Raw genomic sequence first — 25360 nt, 5'->3', positions numbered from 1 at the left:
TGGTGGTAGGATTTAAGCACAAGGTTTCCAGAACTGGTATAACAGTTTGGAGTTAGAATCCACATTTTGATATTTCTGAAAACTGTAGAGATATGAATTAATTTAGAAGCATATTTGCATAAAATATTACTCTATGCTGCTTTAATATAAAACTGGTTATATAATTCCCCTCTCAATCTGAAAGTTTAATGTTCTTACAAAAGGCTTTTTTTTAATGTTGCATAGATCTATCCCTAGCTGAGATAATTTTTGGGGGGTGGAGTTAGTTTTATAGTTTTATATGCATTTTTCTCATTGTATATATATATATACAATGAGAAAATTGTGGTGAGATATATATATCTCACCACAATTTTATGTTTAAATTTATTTTGGATTGTTTGGGTAGGAAGGACAAATAAGTATATAAAGTGTATCTAGAGAATTTCTGAGATTTTAAGGTAGGGAAGAACAACGACATTTTAATAAAAAGGTGCTTTCATAAAGAAAAAACAAAACAGTGGTAAGTGACAGAAGAGATGCTGTAGATAAAGATATTAATGAAAACCAGGATCCAGAAATACTTACAATACGAACAAGCCAAGCCAAGGTAGAAGTAGATGTAGAGTAGTGGGTGTTGTAATGATAAGGTGGAGTCTGATCATCTTCCCATGTCTCATACCGTTCTGCATAGAAGACAGCTCTCTTTGGGTTCAAAGCGCCAATAGGCTGTAAAGTGACAAGAGGTCAAATATATTATCAGCTGAAGGGCAGCATGTCTGATAGAGCATAAGTTAATTCTGCATTAAGATTCACTACACAGGAGACTCTGCAACCAAGCCCATTCCATGCTGTAGTAACCCCTGAGATTGCTGTAAGCTTGGAATTTATTTTCAAAGGCTTTGTGTACTAGAAGTCTTTTGAGTTTCATTATTTTAATTGACAAATATAAGTGATCCACTTCTGCAAACTTTCAAGACCTTCTTGAAGCATAAGTTGTTTCCCAATTAGTTCAGTAACATTGTTCTGGAAATAGACTTCTAAAACTGCATTTAAAATGCATTGAGGCCAAACTAATATTTCTGTTGCTGTCATTCACCACAATCACACAGCTAATGAAAACTGACTTTTGCTCACACAGGATACTTTGTAATGCACAGTTAATGATGCAAAGATTTCACACGGAACTGCTGATGGTGTCTGGTGATCCTAAGCAGAAATACTTAAAAACCATGCATAGTCCTCAGGACTTGATGTACTTTCTGACTGAACAAAGCCACGTTTTACTGCATAAAGCAAACAAGCTTTGGATTTGAAAATAATAGAATGTGGAAGTTATTCACAAATTCAAAGCTCATTATGCGCAAACTTAAAGGGCAATCTATACAAATTAGGTGAAAAACAAAAGAGATGTAAGGCAGTAGTAGGAATTTTGGTTTTGATACAGCTACTTGGGGAATACAAGCTTTTAATGATTTTTTAACCCACTTTATCTCAGAAGTATTTGCAAAATGTATTTGTTATTGTGTGATGTAAAAGTTACTTGGATAAAGAAAATACAGATTTTAGCTTTTATAGTAAAATTAACCAAACACAGAGTCTAATACTTAGAGGAGAACACACTTCCACACCAAATAATTGTATAAACTTATTGTAGTTTTAAATTATTACTTGATTTGCATTAATCAATTTTAATTAGAATTGATATTATTAAAGGTATTAAAACTTGAAAAAAAACATATAGGGAAAGACTTTGACCCTTTTCAAAATGCTAGCAGTATTTTTGCATTTTATACCACTGCACAATTTTTCTACTGAATTAAAATCCAAAGTAATTTAGAAAGGAAATGACAGTACAAGGTCAAATCACTGTGTTTCACTGCACTAGATATGTAATTAAAATTTTTTAAAGCTACAGGTATTTTATTCTTTCAGCAGTGCTATGTTTTTTGAGATGGCTGCTTAAAAGACTGACATAGAACATGATGTTTTCTGATTTAGAGCTTGTTTTTAAATAGCAGTCTTTGGTGAACACTTACATTTTAAAACATTATGATTTCAGTATTCTTCACACTAAGCACTCTGGATGTTTAATACTTTGCTGTGTCATGGAGATGTTAATAGTTTTCTCATATGTGTAAAATTGAGTAATCCCAAAGGATCAGTGTTATCTGGTGTAGACTGCACTGAAAGACCTCACAAAACATTCTTGAAAGAGAAGTATGAGCCATTCCCTAACACTTTCCAGGCTCATTTCCCAAATAATGGAAATAGCAAAAAATAAATATTTGCATTTTTGTTATACTTGGTTTTGTTACACATCCTGCCATTGTCAGGAAACACACTGGCTGTGTTATAGCCTTTAAGTTATCATTATATAAAAATGATTGTTTAACAGCTTCCTTGAAAGAGACAGTCTTTTCCTATTAGACTGACAAACTGTGCAGATATATGTGCACTTTGCTAAATGATATCAGGTTCTCAGTTGCTTTGGGGACTGGATGGAACCTGCTGACACCACCCTCATTAAGGTACTGTGCATCCACTTCTCTGGCAGAAAAAATTCCAGTCCCAACTGCACATTTCAAGAGCTAAAGCAGTAATTCACACCGTAGTCTGTTAAAATGAAATGTTCACCCCCTCTGAGAAGCGAACACAAAATAGCAGACAAATCGGTGAGATTGTATTTGGTAATGGAGAAACACCCTGAGAATATCTCTTCCCTCCACTATGAAGGTGCATCTTATCCTATGCTGCAGTGAATTCTGAGGCTATGGAAGACAGAGACGTCATCTGTCACAATATTATTGTACATATATGTTTGAAGTCACAGTGGAGAATGAATATGACGATTAATGCAAGATTGAAAATACAGAAAACTCCTGGCCTTTCAAAATATTGCTGATGCTGATTAGAAGTATTTCATCAAATAAGCGATGTGTTTTCATTATTCACTGTAAATTGACTACAATAACAAGGCCTGTGAGGTATAACTGATGCTCAAAATAATTACAAGGTATTTTATTTTATTTTATTTTATTTTATTGACTAGCAAAATTTTAATGATGGTTCAATTGATACCTTTAAATAACATTTTTAATATAATACATATATAGCTGTATTTAATGAAAAGGTTACTTCTCTCAAGAATTTGACAATAATTTTTAAACTCACATAAAATACTAATGCAAACACATCATCACGTTTTCTGGGTTGTTCAATGAGAAGTGTTATTTCAATTTAAAAGGTAAAAGATGTAAGGATGTAAGATCGTGTATTCCCATTTTCATGTAAAAATGCCTGTACAAGTAGCTAAAATAATCAACCTTCAGAACAGATATGATTAATTGTATTATATAATAAACCTGAAAAGCTGTATTCTGGATTACCTTCATCCTCATCAATATTCTTTTCAGTGTCATTATCTACTTTTTTTCTTTCAATTACTTTAGGATTCATTTGGAGAAAAATTCTGAAATGCACAAAACATCTGCTGAATAAAATGGAGTCTTTAAGCGAAATACCAGAGATTCCTTTCTGTTCTTGCATGATAATGCAATTTTCATGGGAAAATCTCTGGGAAGAATCTTTACTGGGGTCCTTTCCCCAGAGTGGGTGGAGGCAGGGAGGGAAGGAGAGAAGGAAGGGAAGGGAAGGGAAGGGAAGGGAAGGGAAGGGAAGGGAAGGGAAGGGAAGGGAAGGGAAGGGAAGGGAAGGGAAGGGAAGGGAAGGGAAGGGGAAGGGAAGGGAAGGGAAGGGAAGGGAAGGGAAGGGAAGGGAAGGAGGGAAGGGAAGGGAAGGGAAGGGAAGGGAAGGGAAGGGAAGGGAAGGGAAGGGAAGGGAAGGGAAGGGAAGGGAAGGGAAGGGAAGGGAAGGGAAGGGAAGGGAAGTAAGGAAAAAGATGGGAAAAAAGTGAGGTAGAGCTTGTCTTCAGCTAGAAAGTCTCACCTCAACTTCTCAGAACAGATCCTGGATTGGATGAACTAGTGATCTGGCTGACAGCCTGGGACTGGGGAGATATGGGTTAATTTCTCTCATTCCACAAGCATTTACAGTGTCCATGAGGAGATTGCTTAGCTGTGTCTATAGCTTGCAATAGGAAGGTGAGCTGGAAGTCCCTGAGCTCCTGTAGAGGGGACAGTGTGCAAACATGGCCCCATTTATGCAGAGGTGACAACTGGGATCCCAGAAGTGGTGCAACTGTCTTGATGCAGCACTGCCTGGGAAGGAGAGCCGGGAGCTGCCCATGCTTACACAACTCTGCAGCTTCTACTTCAGCCTTACCTAAGTTAGTGCTCAAATCTCTCTCTCTTTTTTTTTTTTTTTGTTGTTGTTGTTGTTGTTGTTGTTGTTGTTGTGCAATTTAAAACTTTTTGATTAACCCCAAATAGAACAGCTTTTGTATACACAAAGATCAGGCACTTTCTGAAAGAAAAAGAAATCCACAAATAAAATAGCAGGGAGGGGAGTAAATTCTGCGAGATCTGCCCCTGGCTTCTTTAGTGTTATTTTAATGTCCATGTAGGAAAATGCTGCTATCCAAGGTAATGGTAAGAGTTCATCCTTCACTGAAGACACAGATTTTCTGTAAAGACCTTAAATCTCAGTTGTACAAACTAGCAATTAACCCAGTTTTACTCTGATGAGGCACAGGTCATACCAGATGACAAGTTCTACAGTAATGATAGTCTCTCACGTTTCTTGGGAAATGTGTAGGATATATGGAGTTCTGGTCACTTTTCATAGCTTTACTATGCCCTTCACAGACTAGTAAGTCAACTACCTCAGTTTTAATCTAATATCACGGCTATAAAATGCAGATAAATTTTATTTATGGATCAATCCCAGTAACTTCACTTAATAGAAGAAAATAATTTTATTTCCATTTGACTGAGATTGTGCTGCTGTGTGCACTGATTAAAATGACTTGCACATACAAGACAAAGGCAAAGCTCAAGCTATATACTATGTCTCAGTCCATATCTTAACCATAAGACAAATACAGAAACTGAACTTGAGTCAAATAAATTGTTCTGAATGTTTTTGAAAAAGTTCTTTTCATAATGTTCTATAAAATGCTTTTTCTAAACACACCATTTGTATTTTATTGCAAAAAAGCCCTCTGTAAGGACTCATATTAAATAGAATTATCTTCCACAAAATGGTTTTATAAGATATTCTTTACTCCAAAAAACAGAACAAGTCACTGTATGAAAATGTGGCCTATTCAGCCACTTCACTTCTGATGTACTAAAATCTGCTGTTTCAGTTTATTTATGTTTCTTTCCTCCATTTAAAAATAAAGTAAGTATTTACTTTAACATTAAAACACACTACTATTAGCATCTTTCTTTTTTTTTCTGGCCAATCTCTTTAGATATCTGGCCTTTGAATAAGTCAATGCATATTGTCAATACATCTAGTGTTTACATCCGTTGGACATGTTTTGTTAGTTCATGTAAAGTTTACTTTGCCAGCTATCTTCCTAGAACTATATTCTCTTATGAGAGCAGAACTAGATGTAGCATCCTATTTATCTAGCCACTGAAATATTCAGCTTATCTTCACTCTAATTTATTCAGCAGCTAACTTATCTGTTGGTTTTTTGGTTTTTTTTTTGGAAATGCACTGCACAAAATTGTAGCTGGGTACAAAAGGAATATTGAAGGCAGCTTTATTTGGCTCTTGCTGAAAACTGACTGAGCTTTTCCCGACTGCTTGCTTTTTTATTAAAAACACCCACTGAAAAATAACCTATAAATAGGACATCTTAGGATGATACTTTAAACTTAAAAATAAATTTCAATTTCATCTGAATTTTTAAACAGATTTTCTTCAGCATCCTAATATGAAAAACAGATAACAACAATATCAAATGTAAGAGTACTCACAGATTCATAGTACCAGAGTTTCACTCAGTAAATAAACTTTTTATTTATGGAAAACACATGTTTAATTGTGTGGATTTAATTGTGTGTAGTTTTTCTTCTGATGGAAGAGTTGCATGTGATAAAGAGAGAAATTTAATTTTACAGAAACCGATTCCATTTTTCCAACAAAGGGCTCTTAATAAGCCCATAAACTCCATTCCACAGCATATACATTTTTGGAAGTATTAAGTGTGGTTGCCTTGAAATATTCACACTTGGATGTGTTCATTTGCATTATTACATTTAAAAGCCTTGGGGCTTTATCACTTCCTTTTCTTGAAATGGCACAGTAATAAGGAAAAGTGGTTATGCTTATCACCACCCATCAGTCAAACACCTTCTATATTAAAAAAACATCATTTTTTCCACTCAGTGAATGGGTGTGTGATGTTTCATACACATGTCAATATTAGTATTACTTTGCCTGCTGAAGAAATCATTTTATTTAACAGGATGTATGACTGGAAGTAAATGAGGAGAGATTCCCGTTTACACTTTAATGAGCAGGGACAATGCAGCATGTCAAAACCATGCATTCACTATAATTTAGGAGTAAAAGTCACACAATTTTACACAAACAAACCATACCACATTTTAACTGTCTTGAACCTCACCAAAAATCAGTGTATAGTAAGGGCTTTGCACATGATTCCTGGACTAATGTTTAATATCCTAAGTATTCTTCCAAAGCAAATCTCAACAAAGAAAATAAGCAGATCACCTGATGGTTTGATACTGAAAAGATAATCTATGTACCCATGACAGCCTCTTTCATTAGCTTTTGATCCTGTCAAACAATAAATATAACCTTTAGCCTTGTATATGTAATGAATAAAACTTGAACCTACACTGTCTAATCAAATGAGAAGTCCAATATATCCCACAAACAGTGGGACATGGCACATTCCATGCCCATGAACCCTAGTTTTAAATCTAAAATTATACGTAAAAGGAAAAAAACAAAAAGCCTTGATAAGAGAATTTCCAAGCACCTAAAAGAAAAAAGGCAGAGGAATTTTCACACTAATATTTAAATATAATTGTTCTGGGAGAACAAGTAATATCGGGATGTAAAAATACCACAGTAAGGAGTGCTACATAAAACCAGAATAAAATGGAATAGAAGATGGAAGAAAAGGACGAGCTACATGTTCAAGATGGCTTTGCACAAATGTAACTATTTAAGTTTAGACTAAATGCAAAAGGCACATATTACTCCATTACTGACATCATAAGCCAGACAAACACCTTTAATTTCATCTCCAAAAAATGTATGAATTGCATTTGATATGTATGTTCACTTAGGAGTTGTGATATCACAAAAGTGGTGTATCATATTTTATACAGAAAGCCTAGAAGCCAAAGATTGAAAAAACTTCAAAAGTAGTGTAGTCAATTATCAGAAGTGACACTAGAGTTTTGTATGAACTTTGAGCAAGAATACACAAAATACTTTTTAAAAGCCAGATTTAGCACCTACCTTTAACTACAAAAAACTATTTTAAACCAATAAAACAAAGCATGGTAGGTGATTTCTCTTTTAATTTCATGGCTTCTTTGGGCTCTTTTACCATATATGAATAGTGTTAGAATTCTAAATAATTTCAGAAGATTGTTTGAGGACTATTAATTGCTAAATATCAAGTGATGCCTTGAGGTGAAACCTAAGGCGTCACAAGGACAGAGGCTTTGTGAAACTAAGGGCAAAATTTGCAGGGAGACAGAAGGTCAGGAACTGACAAAGGAGATTTTATCCATCAACAGTTTAGCTGGAGGTTCTGATCTGCTATCAAATCTGCAGGAACATGTCTCCATTGCAGGGAAAAATCTGACAGAAGGAAGTTGCTCCTCGTGGAAAGGATACTGTGTGGGCCTGCCCCAGAGGTTTGGCTGAGGTTTGATAGCTCATTCAATAATGTTAAGAATAAATCACTAAGTCCTGCTTTTAAGCACCAGGCTACTCAGGATTCACCTCCATTACAAGTAAAAAAGGATATCTTACAGGTACAGGACAATATTGAAAATGAAAACAGAATTGACAAGGCAATACCTCAGAGACATTCAAATTTTTAAGATTTTTACCAAAAATGCAAAAATTGAAACAGGACGCAAGTAACAGTACCCAAGTAAAGTATTCCATACTAACCGGCCACTGCATTTTAAAATAAATCATTAATCTACTTTTCCTTTCAAAACCATGATGAAATGAAATCTATCCGATATTATTATAATAAACACCACAAAAAAAATTGACAATTACAATCCTTTTATCCTGAGGTATTCCACAAGACTTAAGAGATTTCACATGTGTTTTCTCATATATCCATGGGATAAATGCAGCCCAGATATTGCCAGAAAGGAAAGATCATTTTCCTTGACTAGCTTTGTGTATGCTTTTCAGTGGTCAAAACCCTAGCTGTTCCAGAAGAAACCACCGATAGCTTTGCTAAGTTTTCAAATTGGCAAGAAAAGGTGCACATTGCATGGATTCTTGATGAAAAATAAAGAGCCATGGACTTGATTTTACATTTCCTTTTGAGGAGAGCACTAATAAAAATACAGTGATAATTAATAAGCTATGCAAGCACTAATTCCATAATGAGTCTTTACTAACTCATGAAGAAAACCTGTCTATTCAGCTATCACACTACTTCCTGCAGCAATTACATACTTTAGTAGATTGCTATAAAAATTTGGATTGAACCAAATACCTAGTGAAGGACTCATGAGACACTGTCTAATCTTGTTGCACTTCACCACATGCAGTGCTATTAATACTCACAGAAAGTGAGTTTGAGAGATTTTGAAAAATGTAAGCACCTTAATGAAAGGTTTATCTCTCTGAACAACTCTAAACCAGCAATGCTTTTATACATCTAGGGAACAAGCCAGTGTAAAATGATCATAGGTCTTTATTTAAGTCATGTCTGTGGACCTTTTATTGTTCTTGGCACAGATTACAGTGGTGTTACAGAACTGAAAAACACATTTGTGAAACATACCTACAATACTGTGAAAGGTCAGAAGTTTTACATAACCTAACGGAAGTATCAAACAATTTATTTCCTTTTGAGGCATACTGTGAAAGTAATGTAAATTCTGGGTTCATTTGCTTATTTGTTTTTTTTTTACTTGTCTAGGAAAAAAAGGGAGAGTAAACATAGATGTCTCTATCTGCTATTATGAATTCAAGTCTTACTCAAATTATTTTGGAAGTCTTACAAAAGAGGCTTCCAGGAATGGTTACAATACATCTGAAGGTACTGCAAGCACACTCTTTCCAGCAGAGATGAAACTGTGAAATATCCACGGCAGGATGTCTCCACTGCTCCCCAGGATGTGTGCTTGCAGGGAGAGGAGGAAAGAAATCCAGACTTAAAACAGAAACCCCAGAAACACTCATGACTGACCAGCAGCAGAAGGGAATGCAGGGGCTGCATCACAGGACTGCAGAACAGGCCTTGGGGGTCATTTTCTCCTCTCCAGCCTCACTCCTTAAGGCAGTGAGTGACAGCTTCCTGTGGTTTTGAGCCTCACTCAATTTGTACAAGCAACTTCCCCCTCTTGGCTGAGAAGCTGTGGTAAGGATTCAAGAAAGCTGTCACACCAGACAACAGAAACCTCACACTGGGGATGTGGCAGGACGACCCACCTTCACTGGCAAGATAGTGCATACTTTCATAGTTGATAGCAACCAGGAATGATACTTCCCACCACTCAATTTCGAGCCCATTTTTTTGTCTTTATTTTAGCTGGCCAAAAGTAGAGCCCCTCCATATGTTTCTACTATGCTTGGCCAGGACAGACCTTCTCTGCAGTCTGTTAACCAGAGTACCAGAGCTGGGTATTGATGACAATGTGGTGCTATTAGAGAAAAAAATACCAGGAACTTTTTTATTATAAAGCACTAACTGCCCAAATCTGGTTGGAAGGAAAAAACCACAACAAGTAACAATAAGGACCAGATACTCCAGGATCTAAAATACAAAATACCTCTTTACTAACTATTAAATCAAAGGGACATGCTGATACTATATTACTATTCTAGTCACTGCAAAATAAAGTGAAATGTTAGTCCAAGCTTTTCATTTACAAAGGATCAGCTTTTATAAACTAAGAGGGATAATTAGTGAGATCAAGTGGTCTGATGCGCTCCTGTTCCGTAAGTCAGAAGGTATGGAGGAGCTGCAGATTTGGAACCAGATAAGTCAGGGACATGGAAGTAGCATAATGTAGAGATTCAGTATAAACTAACTCTAAAATAGAAAAGTCTATTTCAGACTTTTATGGGTTTAAGATAAAGATCTTACTTAACCAGACTATAAATATAAAACAAAATCTCTCTCTAAAAGGGCTGGTTGACTGTTTTTAAAAAAAATGAAGCATACCTTTGAAAGATCTCTGAAGTTGCCTGGAAGGGTCAGATCTAACTCTTCAGACTCATAGTTTGTTAAAACCCACGGAAACACAGGGTATTGGTTCAGATCATTGTACGTTCGTCCTATTGAAAAGGAAAGTTTTAAGAATTAGGAAATAGTCTCCATTTGTCCAGCTAGAAAAAAATCTAGTGGTTACATTTGTTGCATCACATGTTCCCAGTCCCCACCACTTGACAGAATCAGGTATAAATCTTCCAGACAAAAGCAGCCATTTAGATGCACTTAATTTGAACCAGAAGTCAACACACAAACTGAAATGATATAAAAAGCACAGTATCTTTTAAGATCAACTAAAATGCACCCTATGCCAATAAACAATTCCTTTTTTATTTCCATTAAATATTTCTATAGCATGAAGGTAGAAATTTAAAAGAACTAGACTATTACTTTTCTAGCAGCTTTATGAAGAATCATAGCTGGCAAAGATTAAATGAGATTCCAAACAGCAAGGGGCTAAATATGAGGTTTGCAAATCTAGATCTATCCTAGATAGTCCATACTAATCCATCATTCCCTATGGCTCCTCTTCACTGAAGGAATGGTGAGATTCCATGGCAACTGTGGAATCAAAGTGGTGAAAGTCATGTTTGCTGCAACACTATTTTGTAATCACTTTGAAAATTAAAAAACAGTTGTCCCCACTAAAAGGCAGAGCTGACTATCCCAGGCCACTCTCTTCAATCATGAAAGAAACACTGCTGTCATCCTAGCAGCTCAAATGTGCAAAAGCTGCCTTTAGATACCATTTCAAAAGAACAATCTGCACTGCAATGAACTGAAAATTATGAATTCGTCACAAAGAGAAGTGTTTGGGAAAGTCTGTTGTTTCTGTGTTCTCTAATATTTAGTAGAATCTAACACTTCAGTGATAAGACAAATGAAATTTCTTAGTACATATCCATCCAGCCTATTGATATAGTGAGAACCACACAATATGCAATATGAGTCTTAAAAAAAAAAAAAAAATCAGGTCATAAATATATGTGTGTGTGTATTTATATAATATAATTAGCAGACTGAAATAATCCAGGTTAACAATTCCCAGTCCTGCGGCAGATTTACAGCCCTGTCTCACTAACTGCTTCCTTCCAGATTCTGGACAGATTCCTGGGGTACAAAACCCGGCACAGGAAAACACAGGCTTCCTTGTTCTGAGTAGCAGTTGCAATTCTCCACAAAAATCAGTTCTGCTTTAATGAAATGTGAAACTTTCACTGCTCTACAAACACCTTATTTTTTCAATAGAAGTTGATGAACAAAAAGAATGTTTTCATTTTGTACATAGTTTCACTGAATACAGGAGAAGTGCATATTCTTTATAATTGTGCATCCTCATTTTTACACTCTGAACACACAGATGTTCACAGGAATATGAAAAAAAATTAGGGTGCAAATATAACTTTGTTAAAAAAGCAATGCCAGCACTGTGTACTACATACACAAATAAAGATGCATAAAAACAAAACCACTTCTTCTTCAATATCAACAATGAATGAATGAATGTATGAATGAATGCAAAATGACTCTTGGACAGAACAAGAATGTATCAAACAACTAAATCAAGAAGCATACCAAAATTTATCCTTGTAGTGGAGGAAAAGGAAAGGTATTATCTGGTAGAATATTAATTATTTTGGACTTCTGGGAGGGGCTCTATATTTCTTGAAGAAACAGAACTCTGCCTCATTTTTCACATCCATCAAATCAGAATATTATTTTCCTCTTTGGCAAGGGTTTAATTACATATGACTTGTAAAGTTTCTTAATATTATCAAATTTAGGGTGCTATAAAGCATGGCCTCTATAAAACTACAGCTTCATACAATAAATGTTTTTCTCACCATCAGAATATTTAATTGAATTAACAGAAGAGTGTGAAAAAGCTTCCACAATAGAAAGACATTTGTTTTTATGCAGAGAGCAGACTAAAAGAACTTTGAGATCCAGGAAGAGAATGACTGAGATGACTCTAGTCTGTTACAAAGCATAAGCAAAAATGAAGATTCTTCAAATTAAAATTTGTATGGAAAAGAGCTCATAGTAATAAAAATCTTCAACTGTAACCATTTTATAGAAGCATTTAAATAGCATCCTTTTGCAAAATTTTAAAAGGAAATGTAGGTTTATACAAAATAACTTTTGATTTCAAAACTGAGTTTTTTTCATATTGTGATTTCATTTAATTTTGAATCTTATTTCATTCAATTTCAATATTCAGTCAACAAGTTTTTGACTTTTTTTTCCCATTCCATATAGGAAAGTCATAAATGTGTAAATAGGGCAAGAAAAAAGCAATCCTGAGCCTAGCTGGTGTAGGAGTTCTCTTTTGCTGAGAGGTTACTTATAGCATAGACACAGGCAGAAATTACCTTTTACATTAGCTCCATGTCAGAACACTGCAGTAACTCCTCCATGCAGTTTTTTACCCCACAAGGAGAAATAATTTGAAGCAGCTTCTCTCTCAGCTTAGGTAAAATACATTGCAAACAATGAAGCCTTCGTGATTATGTATTTGGTAAATATAAGCATAGCCTTGTGAAAAAAATAAAATATTATGTTCTCTCCTACTTGAATTTTTATAAAATACATTTTATTTATGAAGATATTAACTACTAAGAATAACTCTTAAGTTGTTTAATAAAAAAGATAACGATTTATTTTTCTCAATTAAACAATTTTCCCCTTAATATCAACAAATAAAACTGACTCGATAAGATGAATCTAATTTAAATTGTGAAAGGAGACCAAACCTATGAGGTAAGACCACACATCTATACTTATCTGAGCAGAGGACAGCGATCTAGGCCTATAATGGGATTACAAATCCCTAATTCTAAACATGCATAAATATTAGTGGCTTCACTTTATTAGAAATGCTGTCTTGATCGGTTCTGGCTTCAAAATTGATTATTTTCAGAGTAAAGTCAGCAGATGAATATACTTAGCTATCTCATCAATTGTCTTGTGCTTCCAGCAAGAATTATTTGGTCCTTTCTTTAGCTAAATAAATATAAAACATTAACCTGTATGGCTATTGGTAGTCCCTATACCTTTTCAGAAGCTTCAGATTTCCCCTCAAGTAGGATTACAGAGATTAATATTAATGGCTGAATATTAAATATCGCAAGCCCTGTGACACTAATCTACTTGAACAATAAAAATGAGGCATAGTAAATGAGATCTCAGAAATACTGGATATGTTTCTTCATTAAAAAAAAACTTTTTAATTAAACCATCCAATTTAATGTTTTTATATGGCACTTTAGTTTCTAAGGTAAAGTGAGCTAGAGACAGCTGACAAAGAAATTATAACTGCAATTCCTTGGTGAAAATGTTAATGACAGCAAAATATTGTTTAATTAGATGATTGCAGCATCTGGATTAACACTCTTTAAGAGCGATGTTCCTGTGCTTGTCTGCTTCTTCACACTTTACAGACATTTTGTCATCTCTAGGTCATTAGGAAAGAATTTTTAATGATTTTTCTAGAAGTAAGTAGTTCGAGTTACATCTAATTAGATGACAATAATAAGCCCAACACATGCAGTAGCTAAATATATACATAATTAACCAGTGAGGGCTTGTACATCACAGAGTAAAAAAGTGGAAAATGCTAAACAGGCCAAAAAAAATGGTGAGGGGGAAGAAGTTCATCTGAATTTATTACCTAACTGAAGATGTCATTTTTTTCCACAAACCTTTAAAAATAATTCCTTTCCACTACAAGAAATTACGCAAAAAAAATATGGATGCAATTATATTCCATTTCTTTTAAAAGCAGTGGCATGTAGGATTTAAAAGAATTAAAATTCCAATAAATACAAATGCAAGCACACATTTAATATACTGCAATTTGAAATCAAACAGCAGAAATCAGTTAAATACTGAGAAATAGATTTGAAATCTAGACTTCTGGCTAAAACAGTGAGCACCACAATGATATTAAAAAACAACTTCTTGTTCCCACTCCTCTTGATACCTTTTGCTGTAGTGGGATTACTTTTAAGTGCTCTTTTTAATAATCTCTTAAATGAGACTAGTAAAAATTACTTGTTTCCTATATCACCCAGAGGGTTCAGTTGACATATATGCTGGTCCTGTGCAGAAAGGACAATTAGTATAATCATTGCAGTTTCCAAGCCTTCAAAACAAAAGGATCTCTGAGAATGAAGTAGGTAGAAGGAGGAGGGGGAAGGTGACCAGGAATGCTTATGTCTACACAACCAGGACAAAAACCAGGGGCATGGAGAGCATAACAGTGAGACTGATTGATAAGTAGCAGAGTGCAGTGTTTACCTTTGGGAGAAAAGCCCAGAGTTGTAAACATGATGAAATATGCTCAAGCCAGGAAAGAGGGCAAGAAAGAGGTGAAGAGCTTGGAAACAGAATAGGGAGGTGAGAAAATAGCTGACTAGAGGGCCAGAGAAACAGGTTGAAACAAGACTTTAGAGAGTTTGAAGATGGAGAGAGATTTTAACTGAAATTGCAATGAGACATCAGGACAACTCAAGTGCCAGAAATCACATATACTTGGATAGGAAATTATCTAGAAAGAGAGATCTTTGAGAGCTGAAGCAGACAGTTATTAAGTCATGAGCACAGATCACAGCAGAAAGAGTTAAACGAAAAATGAAGCATGGCAATGTTTCAGAGGGGTAATAGGATGATGCAAGAATCAAAGAAAACATCACAGAACAATGGATTTTTTCCAAGAGGATACTTCAAATATTAAGAACATATAGAACAGCCAGGGGCCATACTTCTCAGGACAGATATACCAGCAAACCAGGGAGAGATTTAAGAAGAGATTCATGTATTTATTTCAGTGGTTCTGTTATACAGAGACCAACCAGTCTGCATAATTAACAGTATTAACAAACAGGCAAAGGTGGGAAAGGACCCAGCTGCATGATATCACAATGAGAGAAGTAAGCTGGTGACAGAACCCTCACTTCTGAACTTCTCTCTTCCGAGGCTACAGCTTCTTGTGTAATTTCAGAGAAGGATCACAAGAAAACATGAGTGCTTTCTTAGTCTTTTGTAGAGGGCTACAGACTAATAAAGCACCACTGTAAGAAATAAAAGGAAGCAACAAAGAATGGGCAAAAGATGTACTAAACCACTTTGTTAGTGGGCCTCTATTTGGATGAGAAGAAAAAACAGTGAAGCGACCTTACTTATCACCTACTTACCAGCAAAAAATCCACAATTCTTAAGTGTTAAACCTCCATGTTTCTGACTAAGCTACAGCTCAGATTTGCTGAATAAGCCAGTAGGAGCTTAATGATAACATGAATAAAAAAAATGGATGGATATATTCTTCAATAGCTAAAAACAATAATGATGTTAGAGAATAAGATGCTGCTTAAATAAACAGTTATATTCTAAAACTAGGTCATCGCTGCTAGACTAACAATTACTGGCAAAGAAGTTGCAACTTATAAGGAAATATTTCTCATGGAATCTCATTACAAAAGAGTATAATTAGAACTCTAATTGGAAATTGGATTTCCAAGAAGAAAGAAAATACCTCTTTACTTAGGAAAGGAGGTCACAAGTATATTCAGTACTCTATTTCTGTGTACAAAATAGAAAATCCTGCGTTTTCTTCTAACTCCTGAGGGTCCTGTCTGCAGTGCATATAAGATTTTGTGTCCGTTTAATACAGGTGTACTTGGACAGTTATCAAACTGTGTATATAACAGCTGTTATCAAAACCAGGGCTACAAGTTAGTAGAGGTTCTTTGCATCCAGTATTTCTGGTAGAGTTATTAATTTTGTTAGAGCTTCACCAGAAAACACCTATTTGTTGTAAGGGAAATATTTTTGAGGAACACCTTCCAAGAAGACTTACAGAAACACAGGCAGAGCTGTAAAAGCAGTGGTTTCATTCAGGCTGCCTCACAGCTCTCGACTCTGCAGCTTCCCAGATGTCAGGCCCTGGTGGTACAGTGCCATGCAATGGTGGAGCCCGGATCAGCTTGGGAATGTGAGAACTTTTAGACTTTCTAACACGTATTTCTTTTTCAAAGCTTTCTCCTCCATGACCAGACTTTGAGCTCATGTGCACTCTATTGTGGGTGGGTTTCTGGCTTGCCAGGAGCTTTATGAGGAGATTCTTTGCAAATATCCCCAATTACTTCACGAGTTTTTGGAAGTGAGCTTTCTAGATGAAGTGCAGACTTCATTAAAACTACAAAACCTGGTTGATCTTCCAAAAATAACTTGAGGGGATTTTTTGCTTCTGTCAAAAAGTTGGAAAAATTTGGGTTTTTTCCAAACTGGAATACAGAGCTTATTGTCATGTGTAGAATTGCCTGCTGGGTTTCAGTCAGCTTTCATTCTCTAATGTTATTTTCAGAAAAGGTTTTGTGTGTGTCATCAGCAAGGTCAGCTACTAAGGATAAATTTTGTTCTAATTTTTTTTAATCATGTACTGCTGATTTTATAAGATGGTAGACAGTGCTACGAAATGAGCAAGGCAACCTATGCAATTAACAAATGAGATTACATGAACAAATGAGATTTACCTGTAAGAGACTGATACCAATAAATCTGCTAGAAATTAAATGTTTTGAGTGAGACAGAGACACTCCTAGGGATAATGACCAAACTGCTTTTCCTAATAGGACACAAATTCATTGATACACACCAAAAATAACAATTAGTCAGTAATCCTTCAAACCTTGGCCATAGTAGGTGGAACCTGGAATGCTAATATCAAGCCATCCTGCTATAAGGAAGATGAGTGACACTAAATGACCTTAAGAGAAACCTGTCTCGTGCAACCATCCCAAGTGTTTGGCCATAAAACCTGCCCAGCAGTACTAGTATCTAGCAACAGGTCAAAAAATATTTCTCTTAAGACCTCTAAGATGCTCTGAAGGAATCTCTTCAGGCTGAAGCTTGTTAACTGGTAGATATTTTAGTGTAAGTGTTACTGCAATTCCTAATTGACTTCAGACATAATGCTGTCTTCCAGGTTTGGATGCTTTGGCGAAGTACCTAAAAATAATGACCTTGGAGATTTAAACTGATCAAAAATAAAATAGTAATTTGTAAAAAATTGGCTTATCTCTTGCCCATTCTCATTTAAAGAGTTTAAATTCACTGCTTACAGAAGAAATTAGTTCATAAAGAGGAAATTAGAAGCGAAGGACAGTTCTGCGGAAAATGTATTGGACAAGGACTGAGGGGACCTAGGCTAACTTCCCAGTTCTCCAGTAAATCCTCCAAGTTTGGGTGAGGCAGCCAGGGAGCCGTCAAGGGTCTGCCTGTATTTCCTCATTGCTAGAAGGGCAGCGGATGTGTGAGAGGCACAAAGCAGCTGGAGACAGGCCAGTGTCCAGAAACAGGATAGCAACATTCTCCTGGCATTGCACCAGAGGCAATAAATGCTCAGCAGGGCTCCTTCCTCCAGCAGAGATCTGCAGGACTGCAACTATAATGCTTGGGAACCAAGCAGGTGAGTCTGCACTGGACTTTACCATATGGACTTTCCAGCCCAGATCTCCAGGAGTTTCGGGGATTCTGCTTTTTGCTCCACTGCACAAGGTAAACATGCCCTCAGATTTCCAACTGTTCAGTGGTAGCACTTCTGTATCACACTGGGATAAGTTGATGACACATTTATTAACATCCATAAGACTGGATGCATGGAAGATGACTACCATCTAAGCACAGAGGTCAAAGCCTGAGGGTTCAAAGCAAGTGAGTTTGACAGCTCCTGAATTCTGCCACTGCCCCACTGGGAAGAATGCAGTGACTGTCCTCAGACTGGTCAACACAGCAAGTGCTACCTTTGGGTTTCACACTTACAAGTGTCTTACGTCTGGCCTGAGGATAACCTCGAGTGTAAAAGTCAGGACCAAGTAAAGATCAGAGTTGTAACACTGGAGTACAAAGTGATGCCTGGTGGAATTTAATTTGGATTTCAAATTAAAGCTCACTGAAGTGAAATGTCTGTATGAGGCTCTCCACAGGCAGGTTCATAAGCAGCATGTGCGCTACAGGCAGGAATCATACTAGCAGACAACCTCCCGGAAATCTCTGTGTATGGTATAGAAAACTGCTGCTTTTTACATTTAAAATTAACACTGGAATTAACACATAGAAAAGGGAAAGGTGAAAGGAATAGTATCTTCCTGAATGTTTAATTAATGACAATTGCCAGAAAAGCTCTTCTTTTGCCAATAACAAATGTATGTCTAGGGCAGTTATTTCTCATTCTAAATACCTAATCTGATATTATATTTCATCTCAAAGAACTAAATGAGAAAAGATGCTGTAATCTAATCATACCACAATCCAGGTGACATCTGTACTAGGCAGAATACTGTTGTTATTCTGCTGTCTAGTTGCTGTTGCTGAGAATGATGAAGTAGCGAAATTACATTTTCCCATTATTATTTCCAGACACTCTCTGGCAATGGTTTGTTGACTCTAATAAAGCTTCAGACAAAGCTGTCAGCAGAGGAAATGGCAGAAGGGGAGCAAGGAACAGCCTTCACAGCAATACATGAATCTAAAGTCTCCGTGATAGGTTGTGCATTTTCTGATAAAATTTAATGTGTGTGTGTTTCAGAATATATCACAAAGCTGCAGCTGAATTCTAGAGGGATAAATGTATTCTATCAAGTCACGGTGCTTGAGACTTTGACAAACATAAACATATTACAAAGGTTTAAAGAGCCAGAAGCCTTACCTGCTATAGTATTGAGGAACATCAAGTATTCAAAGTTAGATATCTCCCGTCTCTGCCAGCGCTGAGTCATGTTGGAGGATTTATAAAGTTGTCGGGGCGTGGCCAGAGAGATTCTCCTAGGGAATACATTTAAAGAATGATTTTTTTAAGAGTCTCATTAAGTGTTAAGATGTATCGCAACATTATTAGTATGATTAATTTCAGATTCTCTCAGAGGCTTTTTTTATTTCATTTAATGAAGTCCAGAAGACACTATTACCCTTATTTGAGAAATGGCTAAAATTAAGAACCATGTTTTATTTTACCACTACTACAGCATTGCAATAAATCATAATAATATATTTCAGTTTTTATTTTATTCTGAATCTGGTTAAAAGACTGGCATTAAAAGAAACTGCAGACCTCCTGGTGCCAGGCTTGTCCAGAAGGAATAAAAGAGGAATATCATTTCCCTCTTTCAAAAGGATATATTGAGATAAATTCATTAAGGTGAGTGAGTGATAGATTAAAGAGACATACAACTCCATCACACAGGTTGAAGATATTTATTACACAATTTGTGCACCTCCTCTATGGTCAACTAGCCATGACTCTTTCCTATACCCCAGTAAGCTCGGAGATTTCTATTTACAGCCTGCTTTCTGAAAGAAACAAATTTTACTCAGTTATCTGCTTGCACGCTCATCTGCCTGTCTCTTCATAATGACCCCTAAATTGAATTTCATTCAAATTTGGAAGATGAGCAGAAGCTTATATGATACTTAGTTTCCACACAATTTTTGAAATGTACATGCCTGGATAAGGGAGAAAGAATCAAACCACATGCCAAGGAAGAGAAAAGCAGAAAACCTCAACTCTTCCATATTCAATTTAACAACATCACAATAACCAAATACCATGCAGCACCAAGTCTTGAACTAACCATTGTATATACTGTCCCTGGTTGGTAAAATATAGGGGACTTGAGTCAGTCTAGACTAATGCATTAAAGAAAAAAATCTGCAACAGGCAGAATCAGTCTCATTGTGCAAAACTAATTTCTAGAGAAAATAGTTCTTTCCTGAAAAGAAAAAAGACAAGGAAATTTTTAAATGGAAAAAAATATTCATCTCCTCAGATACCTTTTTAAAATAAATTTAGATCTTAGAAACATGTCAAAATAGAGAAATATTTATACCTGTTAAAAACAAGGACAATAAAAAAGACAGTTCCTAATATGTAGTCTGAATTTAGTGAATTTAAAGAATGCATGCAGTAGTATTTACATAGCTTATCAACACTAAATAGACACCAAATGCTTCAGCTTTCAGCTGCACCCTGAGCACATTGTGTGTTATTTCTAGACTCTGAAAGCTGAGTATATTCTTAAAACTAAGTCCTATACAAGGTGTCAAACTGGGCAGCATTTACAAAAATGTGAACCATCTACTTCTAAGATACATGCACATACTCCTAGAGATGAACGAAACCCTTTTTCCAGAGAAAGGGTGAGTGAGTATTGGTATGCTACTGGAGTGTACAGTTATTACAATTATTTGTCTAAATTGCCAGTGTGTAAGTTTTCAATGTCTGCCACACCTCAGCTTACAAATTGGGCAAACAAAAATGACCATGCAAGTGTATTTGCCCAAATAACAGTACATTAGGTCTTGCTAGCTTGGCTAGCCTTATTTTACAGTAGACTAGAAGATACCAAAGATAAATACACTTTACTAGTACACAAGAGACAATACAAAATTTTTTAGAGTTGTTTCTGCTACTCTTCTTATGAAACAATTTATCTAAAGAAATACCTGAATGTAATAATACTTAATATTGCATTTTATAGAATAACAACTATTTTTGCAGTAGAACTCTCAAAGACATATGGTTTCCAGTAAATTTTGACTAATGCTACATACAAATTAATAAACACAGAAAATATAAATACTGAAGAGATCCTTAAATTTACAAAGCATTTTTATCACAGACTTTCTGTTCCTCCCATGACAAAACAACGTTTATGCATCAGTACAGCTTAGTAGCTGCTTTTAGACTTTATTCACAATCTCCTAGGGAGTCTCAAAAATCTGTAAACTGTCAAGTGCTGGACTTTGCATTTGAATGCCTGATTTGAGTGAACTCTACAGAAAATCAAAATATACTAAAAATGTCCTTATTTTCTCCATATCTAAGGTGTTTGAAAGATTCACAGTTTTTTTAGCAGAGGCTGGAAGAAATTATGCACAATAAATTGGTTCCACACCTGCTTGTTTCAGCTAACACAGGAAGACCCACTGTTTTATGTTTTGCTAAAACCACCCAACTTTGATCAAACCATTTCTTTCTTCAATATGCCATCACCAATATGAAGATGCACAAATTAATGTGCTTCCTTTGCTTCTAGAGAACCATGAAATATCTACTCAAAATGGGAACTACAGAAGACTCTGGTGTACAACAGAATGATCCAATTTTCAAGTTTTATACATTTAAATGTATTTAGAAAACACTTCATGCCATTTGGTGAAGGAAAAGATGTTACATATCCCGTATGTGGAATATGACACACCCCCTTTCACAGTCACTTTTAATTTAGTTAGCTACAATGCAATCTCATACAAAGAATATTTAAGTATCTTCCACATGCATGATGTTTTGTGTTGTGTTGCTCCTGTTCAGAGGAAAAAAAATAAAGACTTGGGAAAGTCACTGACTTCTGACAAGAAACTCATGAATATTCACTTTTAATCAAAGTGCTAGAAAGGGTTTTATACTTTGATGGCATCAAATCTTAGTTTTTCTACCTCTCTCCCTTCACAAAAATCAACCTCTGCAACCAGCTGTATTGAGATCTAGATATCCATCAAATTACTGGCATGGCAGAGCTGAGCTATTGTTGAATATAGTTACTGTAATAGTCAAGATGAATTTTTTTCAGAAAAAAAAATCATCCTTTGAATTTCTTAGTTTTATGGACTGGAGTCATTGTTTTCTCTAATGCATTAATAGCCCACAGAGCTTCAGTGGAAGGTGTCAGTATGTTTAGTGGTGAAGATACTGGATCTTTTACCAATTCTTTGATCTCTATATGCTACAAAACCATCAGGCAGCTCACAGTTGGTTTCTGAGCTGTGATGTTGCCCTCAGTAAAAAGACATCAGTAAATTACACCTGAGGTGTTAGAACCATCAAAAGTAGTCTGATAATACCATGCTAAAAATGTGGATATTACTCTACCTATGTAGAATCATATGGAGCTGCAGAAGTTAAAAGACACAGCATTGTCTGCCCAGTTGTATCATTTGGCAAGGTCATAAGGAAACTACTATCAATGCAACATGTTTCAGGAATAGTGAAAATGCATTTATCAAAGACAGATTAATTTGATTACCAAATCAGACTGAACTCTTCAACATGTGACCAATTTTAAGGATGTAATTACTTCTTCGTAACATTAAGCACAGGCTTGAACTCTTTGTTGAATCAAAGCATTAGACAGGCTGTTGGGAAAGGCAGCAAAGAGGCAAACTGAAGACTTGCTCAGAACAGCGGTCTGTAAAGTCTTAGGAAGTCATAATGGTTCACCTGCTTCTAATCCTTTGAGCCATTAGATCATAAATATTTCTATTTACTTCTACTTCCTTGCACCCTTGTTAATCGCAGGATTTCACCATGAAAACAGAAATATACTTAAAAGCCATGTACTGCATTAAAAGTAATTTACTTCTTTGGAATGTTTCCATCATGAATGCAAGCCTTTATGATACTGTAATTAACACTAGGTGACATGTTTATCAGAGCAGTATCAGAGAGGAAATATTACTTGCATAAATGGAACTTAAGCAAAACAACCAGAAAGGTCTGCTTTTGTTAAGATATTTTAAGGTACAACTTAATCTGGAAAGCTGTGGTGATACAAAAATTCCTAATGTTTTACTCAGTATGGCAGCTCCTTTTGGTTACTCAACATAATTTCTCCTTAAGTTAGTTATACAAATAAGAATAATTTAAAAAAATAGCATTCCAGAGCCAACATGTCCATAGAAAGTAAAAATATATTCTAACATCAACAAAAGATTAACTACAGAGCCAGATTTCCCCTCAGTTATTCCACTGCAATCCTACTGAAGACAATAAGGGTATGTAGACAGGGAAATAAGGGAAAAAAAACATGATTAAGGAGTCTTTATTGTGCATAAATCATACCATGATTACACACAAAAAAAGGAAGAAAAATAACTTCACTACCATATGCCAGATATATTCTGAAGGCTAGCAAGCCCATTTTCGATTCAAATTGAAATTTAATCAAAAAGGTATGGAAATAACTGCATATTATATTGAAGTTGAAACTTTTCTAAATAATTATATATCAACAAACTTTTTCAGACAATTATTCACTGAATAATGCACAAAGGATATGAATTTCAAAAGTAAAAAATGTCACTGTAAATATGAAATTCTGATTGAGAAATTTGCATTTTGTTTGTACTAGAACATGTGGCCATTTCTATTTCAGAAAAGAATACTATTCCTTTCCACTTAGAGACAGCATTTCCTTTAACTTTAGTATATGGAAGAACAATGCAAATATTAACAAGATGCGCCTTCCAAATAAATGCCCCAACTTCCCCTTGATCTCAATGAAAACTTGAGAAATCTGGCAGTTTGCCTAAAGACTTCAGCACATTCAGGAGATCAAGCCTTAGGTATCATGAGACTCTCAAGCTCATAACAGGGAATGATGTTCATCTGGGAATGAAATAGTTCTCCAATTCTACAAATGCTTTGACACTTCAGAGTATTTCCACATTTTGCACTGGGATAAAACAAGGACAATGTGAAGTTTTAGTTTGTAGGAAATTACTTAAAGAAAGAGAAAGATACACTACACTGATGATTAAGTCATTGGTTTTTGGCCAAATCAAGCCAAATGGAGGTCTGAGCCCAAAGCACCATATTTTTTTGGTCATGCTGTGCTCCTCACTCAATTATACTTCTTTATTTTTGTCTCATTTTGACCAGAAGTTAATCCTAAACCTAAAAACAAACAAAAAAAATGTCCCCCCCCAACACAGTGAAGTACACTTGAAGATCATCTCACTTATCCCTGAAATAGGAATGCTTTTATAATATAGGATCTGACAATTTCCAGCCTTATTTCTGGCCATAGGCTGTTTTGATGTTGATGTTGATGAGAAAATAAAAACTGTTGTTGTCCATAGTATGTGAAAATCTCTAAAACTGAACCTTACTTGTTCTTCCAAAAATATATATCCTCCTTAATTTTGGAAAGAGAATAAGAATAATTCATCATACTAATGAATGGAAGAAATTTGGAAGTTGCAAAATAGCCATTACACTGATAAAAGTTGAAGTAAATCCCCACTCATTCACATAGCTAAAATAATTTACATTCAGCAAACACAAAACCTAGTCAAGTGCAGTTTCACATCCTGCATAACAATCACAGGAAGGATGAACATTTGACGATATATTTATAAGACCTGACTGGAAACCAGACTTTGAAGAGATAAGGTGTAAGGTTTTTTTACTGGAAGGTACTTATTTCCTGTAATTGAAAAGAAAAAAAATAGAATCACCTAATTTACAATACTTTTACTTCTATTCCATATACTAATAGACCATATAGTAAGTAAAGGTAACGTTTCTCATACTAACCTCAAGAAAAAGAAAATCTTGAGTTTCATGACAGGAATAATGTTCTAGTACAGACACTTAAAAAAATATGAACTGTATAACATAATAAACACAAAATATAAAAACTATTTTAATTAAATTACCTGGCTTGTGGCAAACCATAGCTGGTTCCTACTCCAACACGTGGTAAGCTGTACACAACTTTTTTCACTGTTGCTTGGTCAGGAAAATTAAACATAACAGAAGCTAAATGAAGAAAAGAAAATATGTACCAGTAAAACATTTGCAGAAGTCTGTTTCTTCACCTGCATATATTTTTTAAATGCTTTGGTTTTTATCTGGGGAGGGAAGTCAGTTCCACTTTTATCCTCCTGGGGATCCAAGGTACAACAGAAATTCCTGACATTCTTCACACCTATGTATAATTAGCTGGTTAACATTTTGGCATTAACTCTCCCATTTTGCAGAAGATCTGAGTGTTGTTTACTTCAGAGGAACAACACCTTACTATTAACCCATATAATCTCTTATCAGGCTGAGAACCTGTTCAGTAGTTGGCATGGCATTTGCTCTTCTAACTAGAACCTTAAAACACCCAGGAACAAGGAATTGTTTAATTCCTTTTCCAGCTGAAGTCAAAACTTACATCAGAGCTCCTGAGGGTA

General features: G+C 35.5%; 1 protein-coding gene across 7 annotated transcripts in view; it reads right to left on the bottom strand.

Moving 5' to 3' along the window:
* The window catches only part of NBEA (neurobeachin), a 467670-nt gene that overhangs the window by 74501 nt on the left and 367809 nt on the right, over nt 1-25360 (bottom strand). For all 7 annotated transcript variants that reach the window (XM_039566467.1, XM_039566482.1, XM_039566485.1 and 4 more), the window contains 4 exons: nt 24839-24941; nt 19053-19168; nt 10298-10410; nt 568-708 (listed from right to left, as the gene is read on the bottom strand). In XM_039566467.1, the coding sequence (XP_039422401.1) occupies nt 568-708; nt 10298-10410; nt 19053-19168; nt 24839-24941 (473 nt within the window). The remainder of the gene's footprint in view (nt 1-567; nt 709-10297; nt 10411-19052; nt 19169-24838; nt 24942-25360) is intronic.

This window comes from Corvus cornix, chromosome 1 (assembly GCF_000738735.6).
Source record: "Corvus cornix cornix isolate S_Up_H32 chromosome 1, ASM73873v5, whole genome shotgun sequence".
NCBI classification, from domain to species: Eukaryota; Metazoa; Chordata; class Aves; order Passeriformes; family Corvidae; genus Corvus; species Corvus cornix.
Note: the sequence above shows the minus strand (reverse complement) of the source record. Positions and strands in the feature narration are given on the sequence as shown.